The 27,998-nt window shown below is 38.5% G+C and overlaps 1 protein-coding gene across 9 annotated transcripts; it reads right to left on the bottom strand.

Annotated features, from left to right (window-relative positions):
* Positions 1 to 3: 3 nt before the first annotated feature.
* LOC102078979 (nectin-2) lies at positions 4 to 27,989 on the bottom strand. Of its 9 annotated transcripts, none has more exons than XM_025903814.1 (10): positions 27,842 to 27,989; positions 23,645 to 23,738; positions 13,431 to 13,772; positions 12,833 to 13,135; positions 11,653 to 11,746; positions 4,007 to 4,161; positions 2,440 to 2,539; positions 1,912 to 2,143; positions 1,361 to 1,539; positions 4 to 1,154 (listed from the first exon to the last, which is right to left on the bottom strand). In XM_025903814.1, exons 2-8 carry the CDS (start codon positions 23,664 to 23,666, stop codon positions 2,083 to 2,085), a joined length of 1,077 nt encoding a protein of 358 aa, XP_025759599.1. In that variant the 5' UTR covers positions 23,667 to 23,738; positions 27,842 to 27,989; the 3' UTR covers positions 4 to 1,154; positions 1,361 to 1,539; positions 1,912 to 2,082. The 9 variants fall into 9 exon arrangements, 7 of the variants coding, with proteins under 7 accessions (XP_025759599.1, XP_025759600.1, XP_025759598.1 ...); XM_025903815.1 differs by lacking the exon at positions 27,842 to 27,989 and adding an exon at positions 27,340 to 27,398; XM_025903813.1 differs by lacking the exon at positions 27,842 to 27,989 and adding an exon at positions 25,517 to 25,836.
* Between the last annotated feature and the right edge of the window lie 9 nt (positions 27,990 to 27,998).

Below are 27,998 nucleotides of genomic sequence, written 5' to 3'. Positions count from 1 at the left end.
TTCTTCCTTCTTGTAGCCTTTAATATGCTTAATCTTTACCAGAGAGGTGCAGGACTCGGGCAAGAAAAAATAGGCAAGAGTTAGTAAGAATGTGACACAAGCAAAATAGACTTACACTGAAATCAAAAGGACCAAATGAAAACATGCTCATCAGTAATATGATCAGTGTTGACATTACATTGTCCCCTTTGAAGACACTCATACAAGAGTTCAGACAAGAAACATGGACTCTGTCCCCCATGGGCAATTGACATTGCCATGAACTGGCCAGCATAGAAGTATCCATTGTCTTTCATTGCTGTTATCAAATAAAATAAAAATCATCTCAAAAACTTTCTTTTTTTTTTTTTTACTGTGCTATTTTTTATAGTAGAAGTTACCAAATGTTAGTTCCGAAAAAAAAATCAGTCCAGTCAGTTTTGCGTTTGGATTTGGCTGAATCTGAACAGATCGCCCACTTTACAAATCACCAGTGATATCATTAACAACAGTAGAGGCTTGGTTCCACTGGCAGCCACTCATGCCCGTGTCATAACACTGCCTCCACTACGTGTGACTTGAGCTATTCTTTTCGTTACTATACTTTTCTCCTTCCATCATTTTGGTTAATCTTGGTTTCATTGGTCCATAGCTTCATAGTAACATAGCATAGTTATTTTAGATGTTTTATGGCAAAGTCCTTCCAGTTATTTACTGTTGAAAGAAACATACTAGTCTCAATGGCAATAACCCACCAACAGAATAATGATGTACCATTCTTAAGACGTGTGTCACCAGTAACACTGGCAGAAGAACCCACTGATAAGCCATGTGAGTTGTCACTGACAGTGGCAGATGTTCCATGGAGTAAGACTCATCCTCATCAGTAGCAATGACAGAAGGATTAGTGGACATTGTGAGGGTACAATGTAATTAAGGGAGTTTTAAATCCATCTTTGCCTTTCGCACTCTCATTTTATGAACATACATACATTTGCTGAAATACTCAGGTTTGCTTACTGATTCATTGTCCTCACATAAAATGATCTTGTCAGGTCTGACATAAATTGGCTTCCGATGAAACAGTTTTTTCACAAGGTCTCCATTAAAAAGTCTCTTTGGAAGTAAATGATGGCTCAACTAGTTTGGTGTGGAATGCCAGCAAAATCTGTAGCCTAGGGAAGAAGAAAACATAGTGTATATGAAAGTTTTGCTCATGCTAACAGACTAAAATACAATACATTTTGTTAACTCTAAAAGATATCAATCCAGTCATCTGATCAGTGCTCTAAGATCCTTTTTGGAAATATCCAAAGTTGACCTTTAATAGTATAATAGGAACTAAAAAAACAATTTCTATAAAAAAGAATCTAAAGCTTACCCACATCCTTCCACAACTGTCTGGAAGGCAGTCCTTATTGACTGCATTACTTTGTCTGAGTCCCAGTTACAGCTAAACTCCAGTGCAGATTTTAAATGCAGTTACATGGTCCAATTTGCATAAACAAACACCCTCTAGCCCCGTGGTAGCTAGGACAGGCTCTTGGAATCCTAAATTGGCTAAGTGGAAGAGAATGGATGGATGAATGGATGGATGGATAGATGATGGAAGATAGTGGGACGGATGGGTGGAGAAACTTAACAATCACATAAAAGAAATTCTTAAATTCACAAAGAACTTTTTGTTGTTGTAACAACTGAATGATGTGCTTTGTTTTTACACAATGTTTGCAGATTAAGTGAAATGTTTCCGCAATTAAACAAATTAACTGTTGTGCACAATTTAGTCTCCACAATCACACGCTGTCAGTCTATCTCACACAGTTTTTTACTGTGATATTTTTGTTTACTTAGCTTACTCTAGCAATTGAAACGTACGGGCAATTACTAAACTTCCACTAGTAATTTCAATACATTTAGTTCCGTTCTTACCTCTTCTGCCTTGGGAGACCAGGAGCTATCTGATCGGAGAGGTTCACTGCATTTGGTCTCCCACTCTGAAATAGTGAATACATTTCTTCATCAGTAGTACGATGCAGGACACTGGTACAAATATTAGGTTGGCCAGAACATGCATTTGCCAGGGTGTTAATTAGCTCCTCATTACTTAGAATTTGAACCACAAGATTCCGTGTGGACTGGCTCATAGTGCCACTTCTCGCAGCTAAAAACAAGGAAAACACTAGATTGCACAAGCGCCTCCGTCAAGTTTCATTCTATACATTCAGACTTTGAATGTAATATATATGTATACACATATATGTACACACACACACACACGTGTAACATTTCACACATACTGTTACTTACAATTAAAGCTGACAGTCTTTCTCTCTATTGCATTTGATTGTTTATTTCAAATGATCAAAAAGCTTTAGACCTATTTGAACATTATGTGTATATGGTTTAATATCAGGAGAACTACATATTAGGTATATGAAGTGTTGCTGTTGCGAGTACCTTTGAAAACATCCACATTTAAAGAAGCACCATGCTGCAACCCCAATCACATTCAGAGTAAGCAAAAGACCAAATAAGGCCCAAGCAGCAGAACATGCTCCTACAGGGACACAAGAAGGAAGAATATAATTAGACTGATGTTGTTCTCTTTCACTTTCATGGCTTTTAGTTTTATATTTCACATTTAGATGACTCAGACAATATTGCAAGTCTTCTAAATGGCAATAGGACACCTCAGGTGGCTTGGCTGTATTCCAAAATCATTCTATACCTGGACTCAACATATTTAAAAACTTCCATCTGCTGGCAGGTGAGGCACAAAAATAAAAGACAAACTTAATATGACCGTGAAAGAAGCAGGCTGGCAGTTTTTGGGAGTAACAGAATAAATGTACCGGCGTTACGTATTTAAAATACAAAATTTGGGTAACTGTGTTCTGTTAAAGTTACCGTTTAAAAAGGTAGTATTCCGAATACAGTTACTTTGTTGACATAAAGGGATTACACGGCTGTCTTTTCCTGTTTCATATGTTAGGCTGTCCCCTCTCTATTTTTGGTAATTCCATGCTGGTAGAAACCCAAACAAAACACTCATTAAGAGGCTCTAATGCCTGGGTCTAAATCTCACGGCCCATGTCACCTCTACCTGCGGCCCGCATAATGACGTGAAGAAATATTTTAAAAAATTATTGTTCAAAAAATTATTTAATATGAAGGCAATAGGCAGAGTGTTACAGGCATAGCCCTAAAGAATGTAGCCTCATGGTCAGTGTAGCCCAGTTGTAAGTGAGCTATTCAGACTCGAATGTACACTGTGTTCATGTTTTTCTCCTTCTTTCTTCCGTTGGAGCAGACTTTCAATGCCTCTCTTTGTCTCTCACTGGCAAAGCTGACCCAGACAACAAAGTAAAGTTTTTGGCCACGAGCCCGACACGGAACTCGATGTATTAGTCAGAGGTCCCTTTACTGTGGTTCGGAGCCGCAGACCTGTTTTATATACGCACAGAATAGTTTTCTATACAAGATTGCTGCAAAAACCTAATGTCCACCCTACCGTTACTCATTTTATGTTAAGATTTAAAAATCTAGTTAGCATTGGTATGGTGAGTAACCCTCAGTAATAGTAATAAATCACACAGCAATAGTACATTTATGTAGTTGTAAAAAGCTTGCTAATATAAGTAATTCAAAGTATTCAGAACACGTTACTCTCATTGAGTAACGTAACGGAATATGTTAGAAAATACATTTTGGGGCATGTATCCTGTAATCTGTAGTGGAATACATTTTAAAAGTAACCTTCCCAACACTGCAAGCTGGTACATGTTTTGAGCTTGTAATGGTGGCCTGAGTTATAACGATGTATTGCACTGAGTGGCGCTTGAGTCATCCATTCATTCACTTGTCAGTTTCATGCTGTTTATACTTTAAGCCAATCTCTTCAAGCTAGTTGGTGTTCAGAATAAGATCAGAATGAAGCAACAACAGCAAAAGCTCAATTAACAACTCAGAAAAAAATTCAGAAAGATTTGGACAAACTGCACAGCTAAATCCAAGCTGACCTCACCTGCTGCAACATGCACATAGAGCTGACCATGTTCACGTCCATATGCATTAGATGCTTCACACTGATAGAGGCCATTTAGATCAGAGGTCAGACTCAGCAGTTGTAGCTTTGCACCCTCTACTTTGACACCAGGCTGTGGCAAAGGCTGTCCAGATCTGGAAAAAACATGAACAAGAACTACATGAAATGTACAGAGAAGGCAAAAAAATGTGAGTTTTGCAAAAATGCAAATTAATTTTAGTCATTAGCTTTTTGCGTTGCACTTTTCTTGCTCACACCAAAACATTACATTATTTAATTTTTACCTAATTACAAGGTATGGCTCCCTGAAAAACAAGATCGGGTAGAGGCAGCCAGGCACATTCACATCACAACCCTCTCCCAATTGTTTCCATTTTCCCTTTTGATCCCCCCCCATTAAATCATGAAGATAAACACCATATTATTAAGCTTAGAATTCATGTTTTGGCACAACAAAGATCATTCATTTACTCAAATCAGTACTGTCTTATTATATTCACTCTGTTTTACATTTATTGTCCACTTGCTGGCACAGTAGAGCAAATGAAGCACAATGCAGCTTTGGCCCATGAGTTTACCAAGTGGATGAAAAGCTTTAATGCTTCATGAAACTTCATACAGCCATTACTAATTGCAGGACGAGGATCCAAATACTGAAACATAACAAAAAAGGAAAAAATAATTAATTTTATTCATGTATACATGTGTATATAGCTATTAGCAGTGGCTCATGGTGATGGTTTGACTTAAATTTCTAACTTCCTAATTAAATCCCTCCATCTGTTTTCTTACCACCACAATTACATCTTCCTCTCTTTCTTTCTCCCTCCATTTTGGGACTACTGTCCCTTGTCGTGCACTTCTCCATGGATAGTGCTAACAACAACACCTTTATGTGACTACCAAGGCTTTATAATAGTCACTGCTTGTAATAGGACTGATGGTGCAGCACCTAACATTTTGGTTAATTTGATAAATTTTTCTGCATCTATTTCTAGTTTCTTTTTTCTTTTTCTGTCATAGCGTTTAAGCTCCACCTTTTCACTTTTGGTTGTCCATCTTTATCAAAGGTTTCTTACACAGTAAACTTCTGTTCTACAGGGTGGATGGTAGGAGAACGGCCGGTCATGTTAAGAGATTTGATCAGGCAATCCAGTGTCAGTAATGAAAAAGAATAAATGAGTGGCAGTTAGTGCTTGTAGGGCTAGTGCGCAGTGGACCACTAGCCAGCCTGTAGGCTGTAAAATTATATTGACGAAGAAAAAAAATGATATTGACCCATCGGCCCAGACGTGTCCTGGCACACTGGGAAAATGCCAGGTATGCCAGATTACCAGTCCAGCCCTGGTAGGTAGAAAGACTAAACACAGATGGGCACAACAGACACAAACACAGTGAAGGAACACAAAGCTCAGAAAAAAGGAGTATCAAAATAAAACAGTAAGTAACTCATACAAAGGTTAAATAAAAACCTACACATACCAACTTAACACTGAGGGAAACACTGGGAAAGGATAGAAAACATGCAAGGCTCTAATTTCTCAATGGCACCAATGCAACCAGCTGCTTGAGTAAGAAAAAAAAAAGCCTCTGTGTGGTCAACAACAGAAACAATATGCCTATATCGTGCTCTAAACCAATCAGAGATAGTCATGGGCAGGACCTCTCTGATTGGCTGTGGTACAGATATTCCTTGCCTACATGTGTATGTTTGAAAGTGCAGGCGGATAGAGAGAGGTGAGTAGCCTAGGACCGATAGAAGTTGATGTAACTGTGGTTAATGAGAAAAGATGAAGACAACGAATTATAACTTTTTTGTTAAGGCCTGATCCGTCTGAAATTCATAGCCAGTGTTCTGACACGGAGCCATCAAGCTCTTAGGTTATGTCTAACACTAGTCCAGAGGCGGCATCAGATAATGAGCCACATACGATTGACTCCGAGCCAGAGCCCACTGAAAGTAAAAGGGGGAAAGTGTATAAATTTCAAACAGAGTGGCTTGACCAGTTTCACTGGCTAAGATACAGTAAAGCTGACAACATGATGCACTGCATTTACTGTCGTGAGTGTGGAAAGACCATGGCCAGATGTTCTGGGAATCCATCCTACCTGACAAACTATCATACCCATTGTTTCTGCACATGTGCATAAAGTACATAAGGTAGGAGGTTTTGCCAAAGTAGTATGGTTTGTCAGAACACCAGCAATACTGCATTTGTGACTGTTGCTAATACGTTTCAGACTGAAACGCTGAAAAAGCACAGTGTATCAAAGTGAACATTTAAAACTGCAGTGTTAAGCGATGCAGTAGAAAGATTTGGGTGCACCTAACTTTTGTGCTGGTGCACCCAAGAAAAAGGTTAGCCTAGAGCCCTGACATGTACAAGACACTTAACAACTAAAAGCAAAATGATAACAGAAAAGCACTAAATAAGCCAAAAGTAATATTAAACAAAAGCACAAAACCCTTTTTTAAATATTAGTTTCTCACACAGGCAGCTAAAAATCACTTAATTTAGATTTTGAGTACACCATGTGACCAGATGATTCATTATTTAGTTTCTTTTTTTTTTTTTTAAATATCTCTGTCCAGCCTTTCCATGGGGAGTTTGTTTGTTCTTTCCATATTTGCACGGGTTCACGGGTTCACCAGCTACTCCGGCTTCCTCCCACAGGACAGAGACATGCAGTTACTGGTTCTCTGTTTTAGTAAGCTGGTGACGCGCCTCTTACCATTATAGCAAGTAGGATAAGTCCCAGCCCACACGCATGACCCTGAACTAGATAAGTGGACAATGATTATATAATTTTATTTTTGCTTTTAAATTAAACACAACATGCTTACACAAAATCAACCGAGAACAATTACTACATTTAGCATTTGTGAACTTATAAGCATGAAAAGAAAAAAAAGAAAGGGGAAAAAAAGAAGAAAAAATTATAGCAATATTAACTAAATAAAGAGTAAAATAAACTAAAAAAATTCACGCGGAGTGTGAGGCATGAATTATGATCAGTTAATTTTTAAGAATGCTAGAAATGGTTGCCAAATCATACAAAAACTCGCCAGTTTCCCCTTTCTATCAAATCTTATCTGTTCCACCCTGGCTACAGACACCATCTCATTAAGCCACCTGTTAAAACACGGGGCCGAAGAAGACCGCCACTGTAAAAGAATAAGTTTCTTTGCAGCCAGCATACCCATTGTAATTATCTGTTTTTGTGAAAAGGAAAAAGATTCGACTGATGCAAATGATCCAAGTATAGCCAATGTACCATCAAGTGATACTTTTTTCCTAAATTGGTTTGAAAACCACATAAAAATCTGGCTCCAAAAAGCATTCAAGACAGGGCAATGCCAAAATAGATGTGCAAGGGAACCTTCACCGATATTACATCTATCACATAAGGGGGATACAGAATTATAGATCCGGTTAAGTTTAAGTTTAGAAAAGTGTAATCTGTGAATGACTTTAAACTGGATTAGTTTATATCTGGCGTTTATTGAGCCTTTCTGAATATTGGACAAACAATTTGACCATTGGTCCTCAGACAGAGGGACACCGAGGTCTTCAGCCCATGTTTTCTTAATTCGATCGGAATCAACTGGTATTGTAAAGCACTTGACAAACTGAGATATCAGATGTTTAAAATCTGCTTTCCGAATTATATCAAAGTAAGTATGACTTCGTGGCTTCAGTGGAAAGTCTGAAAAGTTTTGTTGAACAAAATTCCTTATTTGAAGATAACGAAAAAAATGTGATTGAGGTAACTGAAACTTTTCTTGAAGTTGAAGGAAAGACATAAATTTGTCATCTATATATAAGTCCTCAATGCATTTCAATCCCTTTTCCCCCCCATTCTAAAAACACCCTATCCATTTTACCTGGTTTAAACAAGTAGTTATGCATTATTGGCATTCTTACTGAAAAGTCAGGTAGTTTAAGAGATTTCCTAATTTGACTTAATATCTTTAAGGAGTGTTTAACAACAAAATTACGACTGAGCGAATTATTAAAAGAACCCGTGTTAGAAAACAATAAGACCGGTAATGAGGCTTCAGATACTGTTGCTGCCTCTACCTGGATCCAGCTCGGAAGCTTGTCATGACAATAATCAGTAGGCGAACCCCACTGCCAGTGGGCTATAGAGCTCTTTGCTGCCCAGTAATAATGTCTAAACACAGGGAGACCTAACCCCCCGCAGGAAGTATTTTTTTGAAGATGAGCCATGGATATCCGAGGGGGTTTTCCTGCCCAAATGAATGAAAGAATCAATGAATCAAGCTGCTTAAAAAATTTAAGTGGCAAATAAATAGGAAGGTTTTGAAAAAGATATAAAAATCGTGGCAAAGACACCATTCTAACTGCATTTATTCGACCGATCAGAGGAAGCAGTTTCCATTTTCTAATATCATCTTTGAGCTTATCCAGCATTTCCAAGAAATTCAATTTATAAAGGAGTTTGGGATTTTTAGAGATCTTAAGGCCAAGATAGGTAAAAGATGTAGTTACTAATTTGAATGGGAGTGAGCTGAGGAACTTTGGGCATAGATTATCTGTTATTGGCATAAATTCAGATTTATCCCAATTGATCATATATCCTGATAATTTCCCAAAGTGTTTAATGCAATTTAAAAGATTAGGGAATGAAATTTCTGGTTCGGAAAGGCAGATCAGTAAATCATCTGCATACATATTAACAAGACTTTCCACATTCCCAAATTTAACTCCCTGTATACCTGGGTGGTTTCTTATGTTAATGGCAAGGGGCTCCAGAGCTATATCAAAAAGAAGCGGTGAGAGGGGATCCCCCTGTCTCACTCCGCGTTGTAATTGAAAGGGGGAGGATTTATCTGCATTAGTGAGAATGCAGGACACCGGACACAGATAAATCATTTTAATCCAATCCCTAAAATATTCCCCAAAACCAAATTGTTTTAGAGTCTCAAATATATAAGACCATTCAATCTGATCAAACGCTTTTTGGGCGTCCAGAGAAAGTACTGCTGTTTTAACCTCTTTTCCATAACCTGAGTAAACTGTATTTAATAATAAACGGACATTATTAAATGACCATCTACCAGGGATAAATCCTGTTTGATTAGGATGTATAATTGTTGAAATATGTTTACTCAATCTTGTAGCTAAGATTTTGGTTATGATTTTATGATCACAATTTAAAAGAGCAATGGGTCTATAATTTGCTGGGACGCCTTCCTCCTTTCCAGTTTTGTGAAGCAAACAAATATTTGCCTCGTAAAGTGAAGTTGGTAACCTTTTATTTTTAATGGAATCATTTATCATCCTAAGCATGAGAGGAATAATTTTATTTGATAAGTGGACAATGATAAGTGAAACTATGTCTCAACAGTCTTTCAGCTTCTGTCTGCTGAGCTAAAACAGCCTCCGCAATCCTCCAGAGTTCCAATGACAAAACACTTTTTTCAGTCAAGTCACAATGTCTCTTGACTATTGCACAGCAATTGCAATAGGCTAGAGCAGATACTTTTATGTGGCCTTTTGAATGCAGTTTTCCTATCCTGTCACTGCACATTGACTTGAGTAGAAAAGATGATCAGATATATTTAACTGGATATTATCAAAAAGGAGGGTTGAACCACTATTTTTATTTTTGCTTTTAAACCACAGAAAGCAGGATTTATGAGAACATTTATGTTTGGAACCCACAGTGCCGGTCTGGCTGGAGTGCAGTTTTACTGGGTGTCTTCTGGGTGTGGCCTTTAATCCAGTTTCCAGCAGTTTTCAATTATAGGCTTGTTTTATAGCCTCGGTTGTGAACATTTTGTTGTACTTCTTTTTTGCATGTTGTCAGAGGTTGTTAATAAATGTTAGTTAACCAACAACAGCTGATGAGTTTCAGTGATACTGGTAGGCCTGTCATGGGACTAGTGAGCAAGGGGGAGTTGTGCTCTTGGTTGGGTTGCTAGCTTAACTTTGGTCACAATGTTCATCCTCAATCATTAGATTTTCTCATTGTTGAAGCTTTCTGGATTTTTGGCCTCCGTTTTTTTTTTGTTTGTTTGTTTGTTTTTTACTTTACGAAAAAATATTGGCTTAAGAGGACCATCCACACATTAACAGCCATGCCTCTGAGAGTCCTATAGTTTATGCTCAAGACTAGAATTCTCTGAGCATCTTCAACTAAAATTGAAATGTGTTTGCACATTTATCTCTTGGAAAGAGCTCAGTGTCAATGAAAGGAAAAAAACCCCTAAAAAAACCCAACAACAACAAAACTTATGGCATGGTAAATGGCCTGTATTTGTATAGCGCTTTTACTAGCCCCGCCTAAGGACCCCAAAGCGCTTTACATACCCAGTCATCCACCCATTCACACACTGGTGGAGGCAAGCTACAGTTGTAGCCACAGCTGCACTGGGGCAGACTGACAGAAGCGAGGCTGCCATATCGCACCATCGGCCCTTCTGTCCAACACCAGTAGGCGGTAGGTGAAGTGTCTTGCCCAAGGACACAACGACCGAGACTGTCCGAGCCGGAGCTCGAACCGGCAACCTTCCGATTGCAAGGCGGACTCCAAACTCTTGAGCCATGGTCGCCCTCCATGGTCCTCCTCCTCCATCAAGTCTATTCAGGTGAAAAATAACTTTACAAACACAATCATTTAATATACTTCTTTCAGTGTTTCCCTTTTCACAAACAGTCATGACAGTGGATGGCTCTGAATATTTGAGCTTGCAGGGGTCTCCTCCTGGTCTCAAACCAGCGAGATTTCACGTACGAATGTGTAAACTACTACACTATGGAGTCACCACAAGTATCTAATGCAATAGTATCCAACTTTGCCCAGCTTTAACAGAATTTTTATTTAATTTACTTTGTGATCTTTTCCATGTGAGTAGGCTACATCAGATTTGACAGTTGCTGCATGCAGAGCATTCATGGAAATAATCTTACACAGCTGCATTAGAAGCAGTTTGCATTTCACATGAGAATAACTCTTACACGTGACCAGTTTTTGTACAGTTTATGTGATTCTTAGGTTTGTGGTTATTTTTATGTCATCTATTAAGTATGTTTCTTTTAGTCTTCCGTTCTGTGTGATTTTTGAGTTTTTCTTGCTCATTGTCTTCTCCTGTGTTTAGTCAGTCTCATCTTCACATTTGTTTTTCTCTTGTCTCAGTGTTTGCTGTTCCATTTCTGTCTCCCCAGTCAGTCATGTCCCCATGCTTGTTTCTCCCTGGTTCCTGTGCCAAGCCTTTGTGATATAGTATCTGTGTTATCCTACTTCCTGTTTTAGTTTTTACAGTCCTTTTGCCTCTTTTCCTGTCCTTCTTTAGTATGAATGTTATGACCTGTTGTCCATCCCCTCGTCATGCGTAATGTGTGTTCCTCGTCAATTTGTTCCCATTTGCTGTGTTTCTGCTCCATTTTCTAGTTCCTAATTTCCTCCTGGCCTGTACCGTTCAGTTTTGAGTATAGCATTTTGTTACAGCAATAAGACTGCCTCTTCCATTTCATCCCTTTGTGTTTGGGTCCTACCTAACCTGCCATTCACCTCTTACACACACACACACACACACACACACACACACACACACACACACACACACACACGCACAGTAATTATTCAAATTACTTTACCTGCTCCAGATAAATTTTGCATTTGGGTTGGCTTCTGTCACACACTCAAACGAGTCCTCTGAAATTGCTCTAATGTTCACTTCTGTGGGTGGGACTGCAAACAATATAGAGAAAAGTGTGTTAATTCTAAACTAAGGAAATATAAATAATTTCACATATGTTTGAATCCTATCATGGCACACAAATCCATAAATCTTGGTTACTTTTTTACAAACACCTTCAACTAAAAAAAACTGAAGGTTGGTAACACTGCAGGACAGTGCTGTGTCACTGAAATGGTTATTGATTGGTACTGAGGGATGAAGGTCTGCTGAGAGAGCATTCATCTATGTCTTCACTGGCATTACCTTGGATTTCTGGCAAAGCTCAGTCCATTAACTGTAGCTACTGACAGTCAGCATGTCTCTGACGAAATCAATGAGTGTGAAGTTTGACTTTTTTTGATGCCTCAGTTCAGGTAAACTAAGCTCATTCAAGGTAGCCAAAAGCTCCAAATTGAGGTATATTGACCTCAGTAAAGATCAGTTTTTTGGTACTTGGTATTTTGTCTTTCATCTGACAGTCCAAAAAATAAAACACGCACATTAAGTATTATTTAGTCTTTAACAATAATGGCGTAACAATAGCCTTTGTATCAACCTAGATATCCTAATTTTGTCTTGACTTTTGCTCTGCTTATCTTTCAGAAATTCTTTCTTCATCTGTTGTGACATAATATTGACTGCCACAACCAGGAGACAAGGTCATGAGAGCAGGGGAAATGTCACAATTGCATATGAAGAAAGAAAGAAAAAACTTAGCAAGTCCTGGATGTGTACTTTTACAAAAATATTTTTATAGCAGCTGGCTGTGGGCTGTGGCGCAGACTGGACACAGCTGCAGTGCCAGAGGAGCCAGGATGGAAAAGTTGACAGCTAATATCTAATTATACCTCTCCCATTTCTACGCAGCAGCAAAATGGTGCATTGGGAGAAAACGCTGAGCGGACAGAGAGAAGACAGCATAGACAGAGCTGGCAGACAGTGCTGTAAAGCAAATAACAGTGTAGAAAATGTAAATAAAAACACTGTAATAAAAGAAACGGCGTGTGCAAGGTGCGTGTGTGTTTTAAACAATTAAAATTCTAAAATCAACAGTGACACAACAAAAATAACAAACTACATCATCAGCTGACACTCACAGTAGACCTGTATGGTGAAGGGCAGACTTTTTTCTGTAGACAGGGAATCACCACTGATGACACACTGGACCTGGTGACCGTTAATCTCTCTCGTAGGAACACCAAACAGAGAGCTGACTGTGGTAGTCGTCCCGTTGTCATACTGAGTGGAGTTTGTTGTTGTTCTCACTTTGTCTCTCAAAGCACCAGTGAGCCACCTCACCTCTGCAGGAGGCTTCGATCCAGCAGCCGTGCAGGTAGCAAATAAAACCTCTTCTGTGCCCAAAGTGGGAAGATTGTCCTTGATGTTTGTGAAGGGAGGCACTAGGAGAGGTACAGAAAACTAATAATTCAATATGTAAGCGTGACAGTAAAAGTAACTCTGTCTACATCTCATATACAAACACATCTCTTAAATAAATTTTTTGTTCTTTCTATACCAATCACTATAAGAGGTATCTCAGTGCCCAAAGTGGGAAGATTGTCCTTGATGTTTGTGGAAGGAGGCACTAGGAGAGTTACAGCACACAAATAAATGCATACAGGATGGTGAAAGTAACTCTGTCTCTGTCTCACACACAAACACCCAGAATATTTTAAATAAAGTGTTTTTTCATACCAAGCAAGTTTAGAGGTATCTCAGTCTTCTGATTTCCACTGGGAAACAAGGTGAAGATGCACGTGTAGCTGCCTTCATCCTTCAGGGCAACATTGGAAAACTGGAGAGTTCCATTTTTGTTGTTAAAATTCCCGATATATTTAAATCGATCATCACCTCCATTGACAAACTGCGCTCCCTCTCTGGGTAGGACAGTTAGCAAATTGTCATTGTGAGGTTTTTCTCTCGTCCTCCTCTGCCAGGTAATCTGTGTCAGGTCATCGGTGGTATCAATGACATAGCACGGTAAAATAGCGGTGCCTCCTTGTTCCACTGTCACACTTCCACCAATCACCTGGAGAGCTGGAAAGTACATGAAAGATCAAATCACAGTTGAAAAAGCAAAAACAAAAGAGCATCCAAGAAGATTTTCACACTTAAACACTTAAAACACACAATTAATTGACTGTTTATCTTGATCATTATTTTGACTTTTAACAATTAAATAAAAGTGCCTGAGAATAGAAATAGAAAACAAAGCAAAAGCAGACCAAGCTCTCCCTGACCATGTGCCTGGATGTGCCAGTCAGCTGTTTTGTATTAGTCTGGAGGAGTAACACTATGTCAGTTACAGAAATACAGTGCTATGAAAAAGCATTTGCTGCTTTTATGATTTCTTATTTTGCATATTTGTCCCAGTTAAAAATTTCACATATAAATAAGAACCAAATGATACAAAAAATACAGCTTTGAAATGCTGATTTATTTATTAAGGGAAAAAAGTTGTCCAAACCTACCTGATCATATTTTCCCCTAAATCTAATTATTGGTTGTGCCACTATTGGCAACAAGAACTGAAATTGAATGAAAATAACACTGCATTATGCATTTCTTCAGGTTATTTTTGTCTGACATCTGAAATATGTAAGTGTGACAAACATGCAAAAGAATAAGAGATCAGGGAGTGAGCAAGCATAAAAAACAACAAACAGATGTAGATGTGCAGGCAGCTGTGCAAACACAGTGAGTGAGAGGAAGAGAGGAGAGTATTTATGCTTCCATGAGAAGAAATGAGGAGAAAGCTTATATGAACCAAAAAGCAGAGTTAATCTGTTTCACACACACACCGATGAATGAATATTCCTACTATGATTATTTAGTGGCCATAGATGGCCTATGGCAAAAACATGGAATTAATTACACAAAATAATAAGGTCTCAATGAGATTCATAGAAAAAAATGATTTACCAGCACTCACATGATAAGGATGCATTATTTCAAACATACAATGAAAATATGGAAATGCTTTTCAGATTTTGAGGGGAACAATTGGTGGACCAGCAAACATGAGGTAGTATTAAGTGTTTTTATTTCAAAATTTAAAAAAAGTGCTAGTAAAGACAGCCTTTAGTGCTAAATTTCTGACAAGCAATAAACATGAACAAAACTTGTGCTATTTACAGAAACTATATAATATAAATGATATTTGGTGACCTTCAAATCATCTTGCTTTAGTCTGCTGTAGCTTGGCATCGGTTTCTGATATCACGTTTATCATAAAGCACACTTTAGGTAATAAGTAATCTGAATACAGGCAGTCAAAAGTCATTTGACTTTCATATTACTAAAATAAGTGGACTAGCTGGATTATACTTTGCTCCAAATACTGACTTAGTAAACACACTCTTACTATTGCTTAAGTTTTCACAGCAGATTGAAAAAGAAGAATCTTAAAATTCTCATTTATTCAACTCCAGGAGACTAGAGGATTGCTTTCTTTGTGTGTGACTTTGCTGACTACTGAAAGGTAAATGAAAACATTTTGCTAGTTTCCCACGTCCTTGTGTACTCAAGGTAAAACCAACAGGCCCTGGCTGTGTACTGAGCTGATAATGTAACAATGACATAATTTTGTAACATCACCCACCACAATGAAGATCTTTCGAGTTATATCTTGATTTTGTTACTACCCAGTGAATTGCTATAATCTTATCTCATGTGAAAAATCCCCTCACATAAAAGAAAACTCAACCATACTTTTTTGTTTTATTTTATGAACTGTGGGTGAAGTGAGGGGGGAAAATCACGCATAAGTGGGAATTTATTAGTTTATATGAACTGTCCTGAAAATGAAAAAGAAACAGAACTGTACATATTAAAGCTGTAGAGCTACGATGTGTACAAACTCTTAATCCACCAGATATCCCATCATTTTGATTATGTTTCTACATCACCACCACCAGGACCCGCATTGGTAATGAGCAGTTACTTTTTTTCATTTTCACGTTTCCCTGCCGTCCGTCGTGACACCTGCAAGTTTATCTCATTTCAGCCCAAGCCGATCCAAGCATGTACAAAAAAGTTTCAACATACCGTCAGCAGCTTCTCTGGTCAGCAGGAACGCAGATATTATCACCAAGCGACAGGGTATCATGGAAAACATGGAGTGGCGCTGAATTATCATAGTAATTGTCCGTGAAAACATAAACAAAACATGTAACTCTATTCGCTTCATTTGTTCTTCTTTCTTGTGATTTGCTCATTGCTGCTGCTGCGGCTATCCACGCCCTCTGGTTCAAGCAGGAAGCAAGGGTTACTTTCAAAGTCAAATGTAGGAATGCGGGGTGGATACTTGGTCAGATTTGAGAAACATCATATGTTTTACATTCTTTTCGTTGTTTTCGGAAGGTGCCGCTTGTTTTGCTATGATCAAGCAGAAATGAAAGACATGGGATAAGCATGAGTCTAAGCCAGCTGCCGTAGGACGAGAGGTCCATGGGCAGTGTTGGGAAGGTTACTTTTAAAATGTATTCCACTACAGATTACAGAATACATGCCCCCAAATGTATTTTGTCACGTATTCCGTTATGTTACTCAATGAGAGTAACGTATTCTGAATACTTTGGATTACTTAATATATTATCATGCTTTTTACAACTACATGAATGTACTAATGCTGTGTGATTTATTACTATTACTGGAGGTCCGCGGCTCCGAACCATACTAAAGGGACCTCTGACTAATACGGCGGGTTCCTTTGTGGGTCAACTTTGATTGCGAGAGACAGAGAGAGGCGTTGAAAGGCTGCTTCAACTGAACTTATTGTTTAGGAGGAAAACAGGAACACAGTGTACAGTCGAGTCTTAATAGCATACACAACTGGGCTCGTCAGGACATAAAGGACATAAACGCACAGCGCGGACCGGCGGATCAGAATCAGTGAGATGTCGCCTTTCTCACCCGACGAGCGCTGCAGCTTTAAGCGGCTGCGCGCGCTCCCGCGGACGGCAATCACTTTTTGGCACAACAACTGCACGGATACGGTCGGGGCTGAAAGCCGACAGCTCGCTGCTGATTGTGATGTTTCGGCGGGTCCGCGCTTTGTGTTTACGCCCTTTTTGCGCTGATTCTAAAGCTGTTAGTTTTATCTCTCTCCAAACAATATTGACTGAACCAGCAGCAAAAGAAGATCCAAACTACGCTTCACATAAACATCGTCATGAAATCACTCTGACTTTTACTGTTTTGCTTCCACCATGATAAAATCACACTTCATGCACAGCTCTCTCTCCCTCTCTCTCTCTGTACTTCAAGAACAGTTTCCCGTCTAAAAATCTGTTTTCTGCATTATTCGCTTGCTTGTTACGCACAAGTCTACCGTTGTTTACAGCGCTGTCAGGCGCTGGTTTTTTTCTTTCGTTTTACATACTTCCGAAAACATAATTTCTGCCGTTCAATAATTTTAAACAAATTTAAACTTTTAAAATTATGCAAAATGCAAAACACTTAGCCGTGTCTCTAATAAAACCGCTGTAACGTTCATATGTTGATGAATGGTTTTCTTTCGTTTTTGATGTACTGCAGAATATTTTTATAAAATCCCAGGCCAGGAAAACCACCTTCATGTTTTTCTGTGTTTTATCTTCAGCTACTTTGACACAAAGGCATCTGATGTGATGCTCACACCTTTGATAAAGTCTTGCGTGTGTCAGCTTCCTTTTATAGATACAAAAATATGTAAATGTAGTGATCTGAATTATAATATTTCTGACTGTCAAAATTTCCCAGATTCAAATCAAATTTAATTGAATTGAATCGAATCGATTCGGGACCTTGTGAATCGGAAACGAATCGATTCTAGAAATCAGTGACGATACCCAGCCCTATATAACACTGCGTATGGCAGTCATTCTCCCTGCATTACGGACTACACTGCCCATGAGGCTACATTCTTTAGCGCTATGCCTGTTAAACTCTGCCTATTGCCTTCATATTAAATCATGCAGCATGAATGGTCTGACCTGCTCAACCTGCTCAATCATCCAGATAAGAAAATCCACAAAAGTTGATTCTGTTCTTCTTGAAGTAGCATTTTCAAGAAGATGTTTTGTCACTCATCAAAATATCATCCAAGTGACACCTGGATGGTCTTTCCCTTTTAGGTGAAAAGGTGCTGGTTTAGTCATTATTCAAATGCATTGTTTATAAGATTGGGGAAACTGCAGTCATCTGAGACTGAAGAAGTCACTTGGATGAGTGACGAAACGTTTCTCCCACTGAAAACCCTACGTCCAGATGAACAGAATCAAATTTTGAAGATTTACTTACGATTGAGCCTGCATTAAGATCATATTTTTTAGTCTTTGACTGGAAGGAAGTTTGCTTGGAAGCATATCTGGCGATGCTTCAACCTCTGCTTTAAGGTTTTTTGACAGTGTGGGAGCCCTGTCAAAAAACCTGTCCATTATGTTAGCAGTGTCCAAGCATTCTTTTTTTTTTTATCCATACCGTGCCCCCACATTGGGTCCCACTGGCATAATAGATAATGAAGTGCCATCTGGTGGTTATTTCACCTCATTACATGCCGATGAATCATTTCAGGTAAATTCATCTTGTGCATTCAAATCTTTTCCAAAAGATGGCAGATCAAGACACTTCCAAACATGCAAATACGTCACGCTTAATGTTGGCAAAATGGACTTTAAACAAGAACATAATTTTTATTAAAACCACAAGTACTCCTCTCAGTAGACTGAGGTGTGCTGGAGAACAGTCTGTTCTCCTGCAACACTGTTTGGCAGCTTGTCTGTACAAACAGACAAGTTTTGATGTCTTCAGTGAGAATCTATAATGTAAATAGGCACGAAAATAAAGAAAAAACATAAATGCAATCCATTGTTGCTGAATGTGGTTTCTGTCTCAAGCAAGTATACTTATACCGTGAAGTCAACACAAAACAGATGATCAGAGGGTTTCACTGAGATTACTTTGTGTGAAGACAGCAGTGAAATATTCTACTCAGCCTTTTACATTTTGAAATGGAAAGCAGCTTACAGAAAACACAGTACACAATGTCACAGTGCATTTAGAGTATAAAGAGACATGGTGCTGAATGAATAAATATTTATAGCTGTGGATAATCTAATACTAATAAGCGTGTGGAAAACAATAAAACAGTTTTATTGCTGATGAAACCCAAATAGCAATGACAGGCAGATGGGGATATAGATGGGAACCAAGAATCTTCATCCATTTTCATCCTATTTAGTAGTCGAGTCTAGAATTAAAGGTTGGTGGAGGCTTCGGTCCAAATTGATTCCACAACTGTCAGAGACACTCCTGAGGCAGAGAATTCAGACACATTGTTTAAAGCTGTGTTAAAATTTAACTGAACATAAAAAGACTGTCAGTGTTTCTGCAGATTTTAGAAAAAGATATTAATTTAAATGTTCTAAGTAGTCAACACACATAATAGTAATGAAAATGATAAGTTAATACATTTATTGCTCAACTGCTCTCTCAAAAAAGCAGTTACAATAATTAAAAAGAAAAATTGTGCACAACTAAAGCTTTTAAGTATGGCATACATAACACATACAAACATGAAGTCATTATTCGCCCCCAACACACCCATCTTTTCCCACTGTTTAAACATACCTTTTGTGCTGCCTCTTTTCTTCTTTTAAATATGCTGATCATCTTCCAGGCTGAAGAATTATAAAATATTTTACTTACTACTACTACTACTACTACTTATTTACTATTAACTGACAATGACGAGTGGTCGAATAATATTTTCAAACCATTCCTTTAGTAAAATAGCAATAAAACACTGAAAACACACTACTCCACATAAATCTGTATGATTGACAAGTGTATTTATAAAGCATTTTTAGTTATATGTAAACTCAATGTGCTTAATACAAACGAGTTACTGACAATGCGTATGTAGGTGATGTCAAGTAAAAGTAATTATTCTACAGAAAAGGTTTTCCCATCTGTGTTTTATAATTAATATTACTGCTGCAGATGGTTAAGGTTGATGCTTTTCACTCTGTTTAATCTAAAGCAATAATAATAATAATTATAATAATAATAATAATGGATTGCATTTATATAGCGCTTTTCTAGGCACCCAAAGCACTTTGCAATTCCACTATTCATTCACTCTCACATTCACACACTGGTGGAGGCAAGCTACAGCTGTAGCCACAGGTGCAACTGTCTGGGACAGACTGACAGAAGTGAGGTTGCCATATCGCGCTATCGGCCCCTCTGGCAGGGTAAAGGTAGGGTAAAGTGTCTTGCCCAAGGACACAACGACCAGTACAGAGAGCAGGGGGATCAAACCGGCAACCTTCCGGTTACAGATGAGCTTCCCAACCCCCTGAGCCACGGTCGTCCCAGCAATCATCATATTTAATAAAATCCAGTATGACTGTCGTGTGAGGACAGCATTTCTCTGAAGAAACAGTTGTTTAAGAGCTAAAAAAAAAAATAGCATCAAAATCATGATTGCTTTTTAGAAAAAACAAACAAAGAAAAGAAGACTGACTTGAAGGGCCTAGGTGTTGTGTGACACAGTAAGATACAGATTAGTGTGAAATCAGAATTTTCCACTACTTCAGAACTTCCTTTAACTTTATTGTATTTGGTTGTATTTGTTTTTGTTTATTTTTGTGAAATCTCAAATAAACATCAATGACTCAGTGCATCAGATATTTCTGGCAAGGTTTATGATAAGCTTTGATATAAGGAGTTTTCCATAATATGCTACATATTAAGTGTATGCTGGGTTATGGTTCTAAGTACCTTTGAAAATGTCTGCATCTATAGATGTAGCACGCTGCAGCTCCAAAAACATTCAGAGAAAGCAGAACACCAAATAAGACCCAAACAGCACAGCATGCTTCTACAGGGACACAAGAAGGAAGAATATAATGAGATTGGGATGTGTTGTTTACACTGCATTTAGTTCTGCATTTCACATTTAGATGAATCAAACAGTATTCAAACACCTGTACCCAACATATTGCCAATATGACCTAGAAAACAACAATCAGTATCTTGAACATCCTCTGAGGTGAAACTGACTTGAATAATAATGTGTTGCACTGGATGCATCATCCCATTCAAACTCATCCAAAGCATGTCTTTGTCCTGTCTTCATCTGCTCACCCCAAACTGGTTGCAGCAGATGAGCCTGGTTCTGGAGGTTTCTTCCTGTTAAAAGGGAAGTTTTCCTTCCCACTCTCACCAAAGTGCTTGCTCATAGGGCATCATGATTATTAGGGTTTTCTGTGTTCTGTATACTATTGTAGGGTCTTTACCTTACAATATAAAGCACCTTGAGGCAACTGTTGTTGTGATTTGGTGATATATAAAAAAATCGGAACTGAAACTTGTATGTGGTGCTGGCTGCGGTTTGAAGTCAACCACTTCATTAAAATATCTGTTTATCAAGGAATTCTAACCTGTTGTTTCAGGATGGTTGGAATAATTTTACTTTAAATCTGGAAGCAAATGTTTCTCTTTCAATCCTTGACAGAAGTCAACAAAGAAGAAAACTGAACAACATCACAATTAAAACATCTACAAAAGGTCAAATCCAAAACGTAAGAAACAAATTCAGAAAGATTTTGATAAACTGCACAGCTAAATGCAAGCTCACTTCACCTGATGCCACATACACATACAGCCGACCGTGTTTCCTTCCATATGCTTCACACTGATAGAGGCCATTTAGGTCAAAACTCAGACTCAGCAGTTGTAGCTTTGCACCCTCTACTTTGACAGCAGACTGCAGCAAAGACTGGTCAGATCTGGAAAAACATGAACGAGACTCTACATGAAATTTTACAGAGAAGGCAGTACAATGTGAGTTGTAGTCAAAAGAATTTCAGTTATTAGCTCTTTGTTAGCTCTTCCCTTGAGAATTTAGTAAGGGTTTCACATCAAACTACTTTGTGTCTGTAAGCAGAGCCCGGCTACTTTTTTATGAAAAAGAAAGTTTTCACAGGACTCCATTCCTATGGATGCGGTGAGGATGTATATAGTTTTCACATAAACTGTATACATCCTTACTATATATATATATATATATATATATATATATATAGGAATCAAGAGAGTACGTAGCAGACAGTTGCTACAAATCAAATGCATTTGATTAATTAATCAGCATTACATGAGAGCACCTCTATAAAAGCAAATGTTTTATTAGTTTGTTGGTCTGGAGCATTCAGGTGTAATGACAAAGAGGAAAGACATTAGTGATAGGTTTGTAGCTTAAACTTATTCGCTGGAACGTTGAAGGCAATGTGATTACACAGCAAGCAAGACACGAGTAGGCAACATTCTTTATGTTTCACGTGCACGGGAGAGAACTGGACAGGCGCCGTTCCTTCGCTTGACCCCAGTTGCTCTCGTCCGCTCTCCCGTAACACTGCTCTTTTATTGTGGTTACATGAATATGCATAGGTTCATTAACATATGACCTCTTTACATAATTATACATGTGAACAAAGAATACCTTGTGTGTGTGTGTGTGTGTGTGTGTGTGTGTGTGTGTGTGTGTGTGGAATGTGACTCCCCAAAGCTGGTGCCAGGAGTCTAGCGGTCCATCTAAACAAAAGGCACTTACACTCAAACAGATATACGTGTGTTTGCTATACTATATATCAGCAGGAGAAGATACGACCTCTCCTAGGAGGCGTGTGATCTATGCCAGAACACTCTGAAGAGGAGTGAACGCACTCCCCTCTTCATGCTACACAGAGTTGTTACAGACTATTAAGGATCAAACCTCCTATCACTACACAATCAATTATATACTTCTAAGCATATATGAGTAAATATTTCTAAGCATAAATGAGAATCACAATACAAATCTAACAATTAGCATTGATGCCTTTTCTCCGTTTCTACTACTAAATAAGTGTTTCACTTTTTGTGCCTATGAAATTGGCAGCTTACACTATCAGTGTGGAAAGTTATATACAGGTGTTAGAGCAACATATGCTCCCATCCAGATGATGCGTTTTCAGGAAAAGCCCTGCATACTTCAGAAAGGCAATGCTAAACTGCACACTGTGGTATTCAACAGTCTGGCTTCATAGCAGAAGAGTCCAGAGTCTGAACTCTCCAGATCTTTCACCGCGTGAAAAAATTTGCAGATAGTATCGTCAGCTTATAGGTTATGGACTGTTATTAAATGAAGATATAAGAGTACACAGTAGTAAACACGGTCCTGTCCTAACTTGTTTTTAGATGTATTGTTTCGAGTTAAAAGTTAACCAGAAAAAAAGTTCTGATTGAACATTTTATATGTTTGCTGTGTTCTACTGTTAATAAAATGCAACATTTTTGTAGATCAATGCTTTCTGTTTTTATTTACACATTGTCTCAATATTTTTTGTAACTCATTTTGTATCTGCATGCTAATGTTGATTGCTATACAAAAATTTGGACCTTTTGATAAACAAAATGAAAGTTAACCTTGAATAGATGTAAAACACTTGTTGTCAGCATCCAAATGATGTTTCCTTTGTTGAAAGACCAAAACCTTATCTTACGTTTTTTTAAAGTATTTTTAAACGTTAAATCAACGTCATTTATTTTCTGAATATACAGCTTGCTCACACGCTGCTCCCAGTGCTGATATTTTCTGAAAACACTGTCAGCTAAAGTTTAAATGTTGTATTTTTAAATTGGCTGGCCATCTGATCAGACTGCAGCTTATGTGCTTGAAGTGTTCACACTGAGCTTTAATCTGATATTATTGTTTCTACAGTTTATGTTCTGTCTGTCTTTTGCCCTGTCTCCCTCCTCCTTCCTCCTAAAATTGAATTGACCTCTGTTACAGGTAATATAGCTCTAAATACAATGTCACTCTGTCTCTCTAAAGGCTTTTCCAGAACATGTTTGAGCTGAAACCATTATAAAAACTACTTTACCTGTACCAGGTAACGTTTGCATTTGGGCTCTCTTCTGTCACACACTCGAATGAGTCCTCTGAAATTGCTCTGATGTTCACTTTGGTGGGAGAGACTGCAAAAACAGAGAGAGAACTGTGTTAGTTCTGGGTGGCAGAATTACTAATGATGTCTGGAAGTGATATTTTTCAAATTTTCCTCTTGTGCAAACCTCGTTGCAAATACTGCAATCCAGTGCTTCACATCAATGTACATAATTATTTTAATTCAGCCACACGTGAGAGTTTTTTCACCATACACAGGTGGACTTGCTGGTGCCCTGCTGGATAATCCAAATGTGGTTGAGCTTCAGGTCACAAACTGATGGGCGGACATTCCCCATCATGATTTTGATCAGAAGTCCTGTTTCCATCAGTTATGGAACGCTGTCCAGGTCCTGAAGCAGCTAAGCAGCCCCACACTATTATAACTTAAATTGTAGACCACAAACTTCTACCGCTTCCCATGCGTGCTGCATGGATCTTATGACTGAGGAGATCGGTGAAGTATAATGAACAGCTTTTGAAACTGCTTTTCCTGTATGACATAACATCTCTTCATGCAGGAAGTAGTGGACCGGAAAAAGATAAACAATCAAAATTGGTCAGCAACATTACTCTGCCAGACAGGCTGCATCATTACAGTTGTCACTGACTGGTACTTCATCAGAATTACCCAGTATTCCCAACACAGGTCAGTTCCACTAACCTGTAAATCTGCATGGCTCTAAAAAAAATCTGAAACTGATTTGAAGCTTGAAAACTCAAAATTCTAGGTATATATTGAACTCAACAGATTGCATTAATTATTTTGCACTGTCCAAAAAGTAACTCCCATGCTAAGGCTCCTTGGCAGTGGACACTGCTGAAACGATTTTTCCATGTTTTGGGAATGAAAAAAATGACTCTTTCCAAACGCTCTTTTGGAATTCGTTAATAATATTTGAGTTCAGTTCAGTAATATCACCTTCCAGTTGAGGAGGAGTTGTACAGGGAGATGACCATGGGCAGGAATAATTTCCTGTGTCGTTCAGAGGTGCTTTTTGGTAATCTCAGTCTCTCACTGAACGTGCTCCTGTGACTAGCCAGTACATCATGGAGTGGGTGGGAGGTATTATCCATGATTGGCCTTATCTTGGACAACATCTGCCTCTCAGACACCACCCTAACGGAGTCCAGCTCCATCCCCACAACATTACTGGCCTTATGGACCAGTTTATTTAGTCTGTTGGCATCTGTGACCCTCAACCTGCTGCCCCAGCATGCAACAGCACAGAGGGGGTGTTCGCCCAGGGCACCAAACAGGCTAGGACCGCCACTGTTCTCAGGACCTCACACAGTCCCAGCTCTTTCTAACAGATGGGTTCAGCCTTATAGAAAACCATGCAGATTCTTCCTCAGCCTCTCATTTATAAAAAACTGCCACTTTGTTTTTAGAGAAAAACTGTCCTGTAATTGGCAGGTTTACTGAAATTAACTGACTTTATATTTGTATGTACACTAGCACACTGTTAGTTTCTTAGTCCATGGGTGTATTTTAAACACATTTAAAAGTTAGGAAGATCATATCTAAATTCATTGTGGGTCAAAAAGAGTGGGTTTGTAATATCAATCTCATTAGGTCACAGATTTAAAACTTCTTTTATAACACAATTTCTTTAAAAAAAAACCATGGATTTCTGTTCACAGCGCAGCCAATTACCTTCCACTGCTGTCAGTAAGCAGTGTCTGCGATTTTTACAATGACCACAGTCTTTTTTTTTTAACTTAATTTACAAAAGTACAGGTTTAGATATGATTCGTAATTACATCCGCACCAAACGGACGCATTGGAGCAAAGACAATGGCTACATACCGTCAGCATCGCTGGTGAACCGGAGCGAAGAGATAAGCATCAAACCAAAGAGTTTCACAGAAAAGTGGCTGGAATTTCGAGTAAAAAAACTCATGGCTGTTTCCACAAGAGATAAGCGATGTGCCAGCAACAGTTAGTGAGTTATTAAGAGATAAGTCTAACAAACTCTGTTAGGGCAAAAAGGAATGACACCGAAAAATCTACTACCTCTCCGATCTACTGGGAGAGGAGGAGTTTGGCTAATTGCTCTACAGTCCTTGGAGGGGATGGCTTTGGAATACGCGCTCCTTTGTGCTATTTAAAAGAAACCATAAAAACCAAGGGAGTAGATTTGGTTTTGGCATTGGTGGGGACGGATGATTCAACCACCGAACTTGTCTACATATGATATTCTACATGCTTTTAAACCATTTAAAATTACAATTCATAGTTTTATATGTGAATTATATAATGTTAAATTACTATTAAACAAATGACTGATTTTAGACTTTAGTTTACTTCAGCCATATTCCATATAAATCAGGTATCATACAAAAATAAAAAAAGCTTCAAATAGAGTCATGACAATAAAAGAATATGACTTTAAGGACCTAACAACATTACTTCAGTTATAGTGCACCAACATCTCTTACACATTAGCACTAAGGGAACACTGAATGACCTGGTGGTTTTTGTCCATAAAACTACTCATCTAAGATTACTACAAAGTAAAAGATCTCTCAGCAAAATTATGCAACATTTTAGGCACTGTTGCCCCGATCAAATCAGTGAGCTGGGACTTTTTATTCTAAACATGAACTACTGTTACAGCAACACACATGGATTACTGGTGCCCCACACTACAACTCAATGTCCACTATGTGAAGGAGTCTATACTATACTGTCTATACTATACTGTCCTGGTGGACATGGCAACACTTTTTTCATGGTTACATACAGTTTTAGACTGATGTGGGCCAAAGCCTAGCACATACTTGCCAACCTTGAGACCTCAGAATTAGGGAGACATTCAAAGGGGTTTTTACAGTGTTTACTTATCGGAAAAAAATAAGTTAAATGTGGGGTGTCCAAATTCAGAGGCTGCGTCCACCTGAGGACCCGGCCTTCGCGGTCTAAGTGGGCCGGGTCCTCCGAAAGCCGGGTAGACCGGAAATGAGCGACTGTGAAATTGGGGGCTCTAGCCGTCATAATTACGTCACCTCTGCTGTCTGCTCCTTGCTGTCTAAATAAAATAAAATATAACCGGACGCTTGCGTAGATTCTCGACCATCTCACACTTCTGTTTAATCAGTTTTCTGTTTGACATTTATTCAGCTGTGTGAAAACCCCGGAGGAACCCTCCCGAGGGATTAATAAAGTTTTATTTAATCTAATCTAATCTAATCTAATAACTTTAATCTCAGCCAAACCGATTTACTCACGAACAAATAAAACACTGAAAAAGGCTAAACAATAACATGTTTAAGTTATTTGAAGTTTACACAACTACATTCTCGCCTGAAAATATGTTAAAAGTTTATTTTGCGACCCAGAAAGAGTAATAAGAGTAATATTAATACTAAGTAGCTGCAGTAGTAGTAGCCATTGTTGGAAACTGGAATTGGCTGGGCCAATCTAGGATATGGTTTTTCAATTTTGTTGTCCGGGTGGAAAATCGGGAGAAATTGGGGAGAATGGTGGCTCCGGGAGATTTTCGGGAGGGGCACTGAAATTCGGGATTCTCCCGGAAAAATCGGGAGGGTTGGCATGTATGGCCTGGTATTGCCTGTAACGTTATTATGACGGACACATTTTATGAGTGAACTTGACTTTAAGTGACTTACAGGTTTCTTTGAAAAATACTTCGTTATATCCAGGTTCTTCCTTTTTGCTGCCATCCTCCTCTCCTCCTTGCAGGTCCTCGCAGCGCAGGATTGTCGCTGCTAAAACTAAACAAAGCTCCCTGAAAGGCACAGCCAATCACATTGGCCATATTTGTCACATGAGGTAGGACTCCAGTAGAGAACGTAATTTAACTCTTTCTGCACCGCTGGGCGAATGAGACGTTGACAGATCTTTTTTTTTCTTCTTTCTATCGGGTTTGTTTTTCTTTACTCGAAGAGATCAAATTATTGGTGGGGACAATTCAATAATCGCTGGATATTGGTGGGGACATGTCCCTTCCGTCCATGCCAAATCGACGCCCTTGATAAAAACTCTTCTGAGATTTCTGTGACTGCGAATTTAAAAAAAAAAAAGAAAAAGAAAAGAAAAAAGATTGCAGGATAGTTTAGGCGAGTTTACAGGCCCAGGTCCAGGTGAAAACAAGTAAAAAAAATATCTTACCTCATCTTCTCTTCAGTTAGAATATTGATATAAATTAAGATGGAGCAGTTTATGTGTTGCAGAGTGTAGCATGGTGGAAAAGAATTGAGAGAATCTTCTACTAAACATTTGGGTTGGCATTGCTTTTCATTTTTTTGCTAACTGTGTGAGGTATGAG

Source organism: Oreochromis niloticus, linkage group LG16 (assembly GCF_001858045.2).
Source record: "Oreochromis niloticus isolate F11D_XX linkage group LG16, O_niloticus_UMD_NMBU, whole genome shotgun sequence".
Classification (NCBI taxonomy): Eukaryota; Metazoa; Chordata; class Actinopteri; order Cichliformes; family Cichlidae; genus Oreochromis; species Oreochromis niloticus.
The sequence above is the reverse complement of the archived record's forward strand: the minus strand, read 5'-3'. Positions and strand labels throughout refer to the sequence as shown.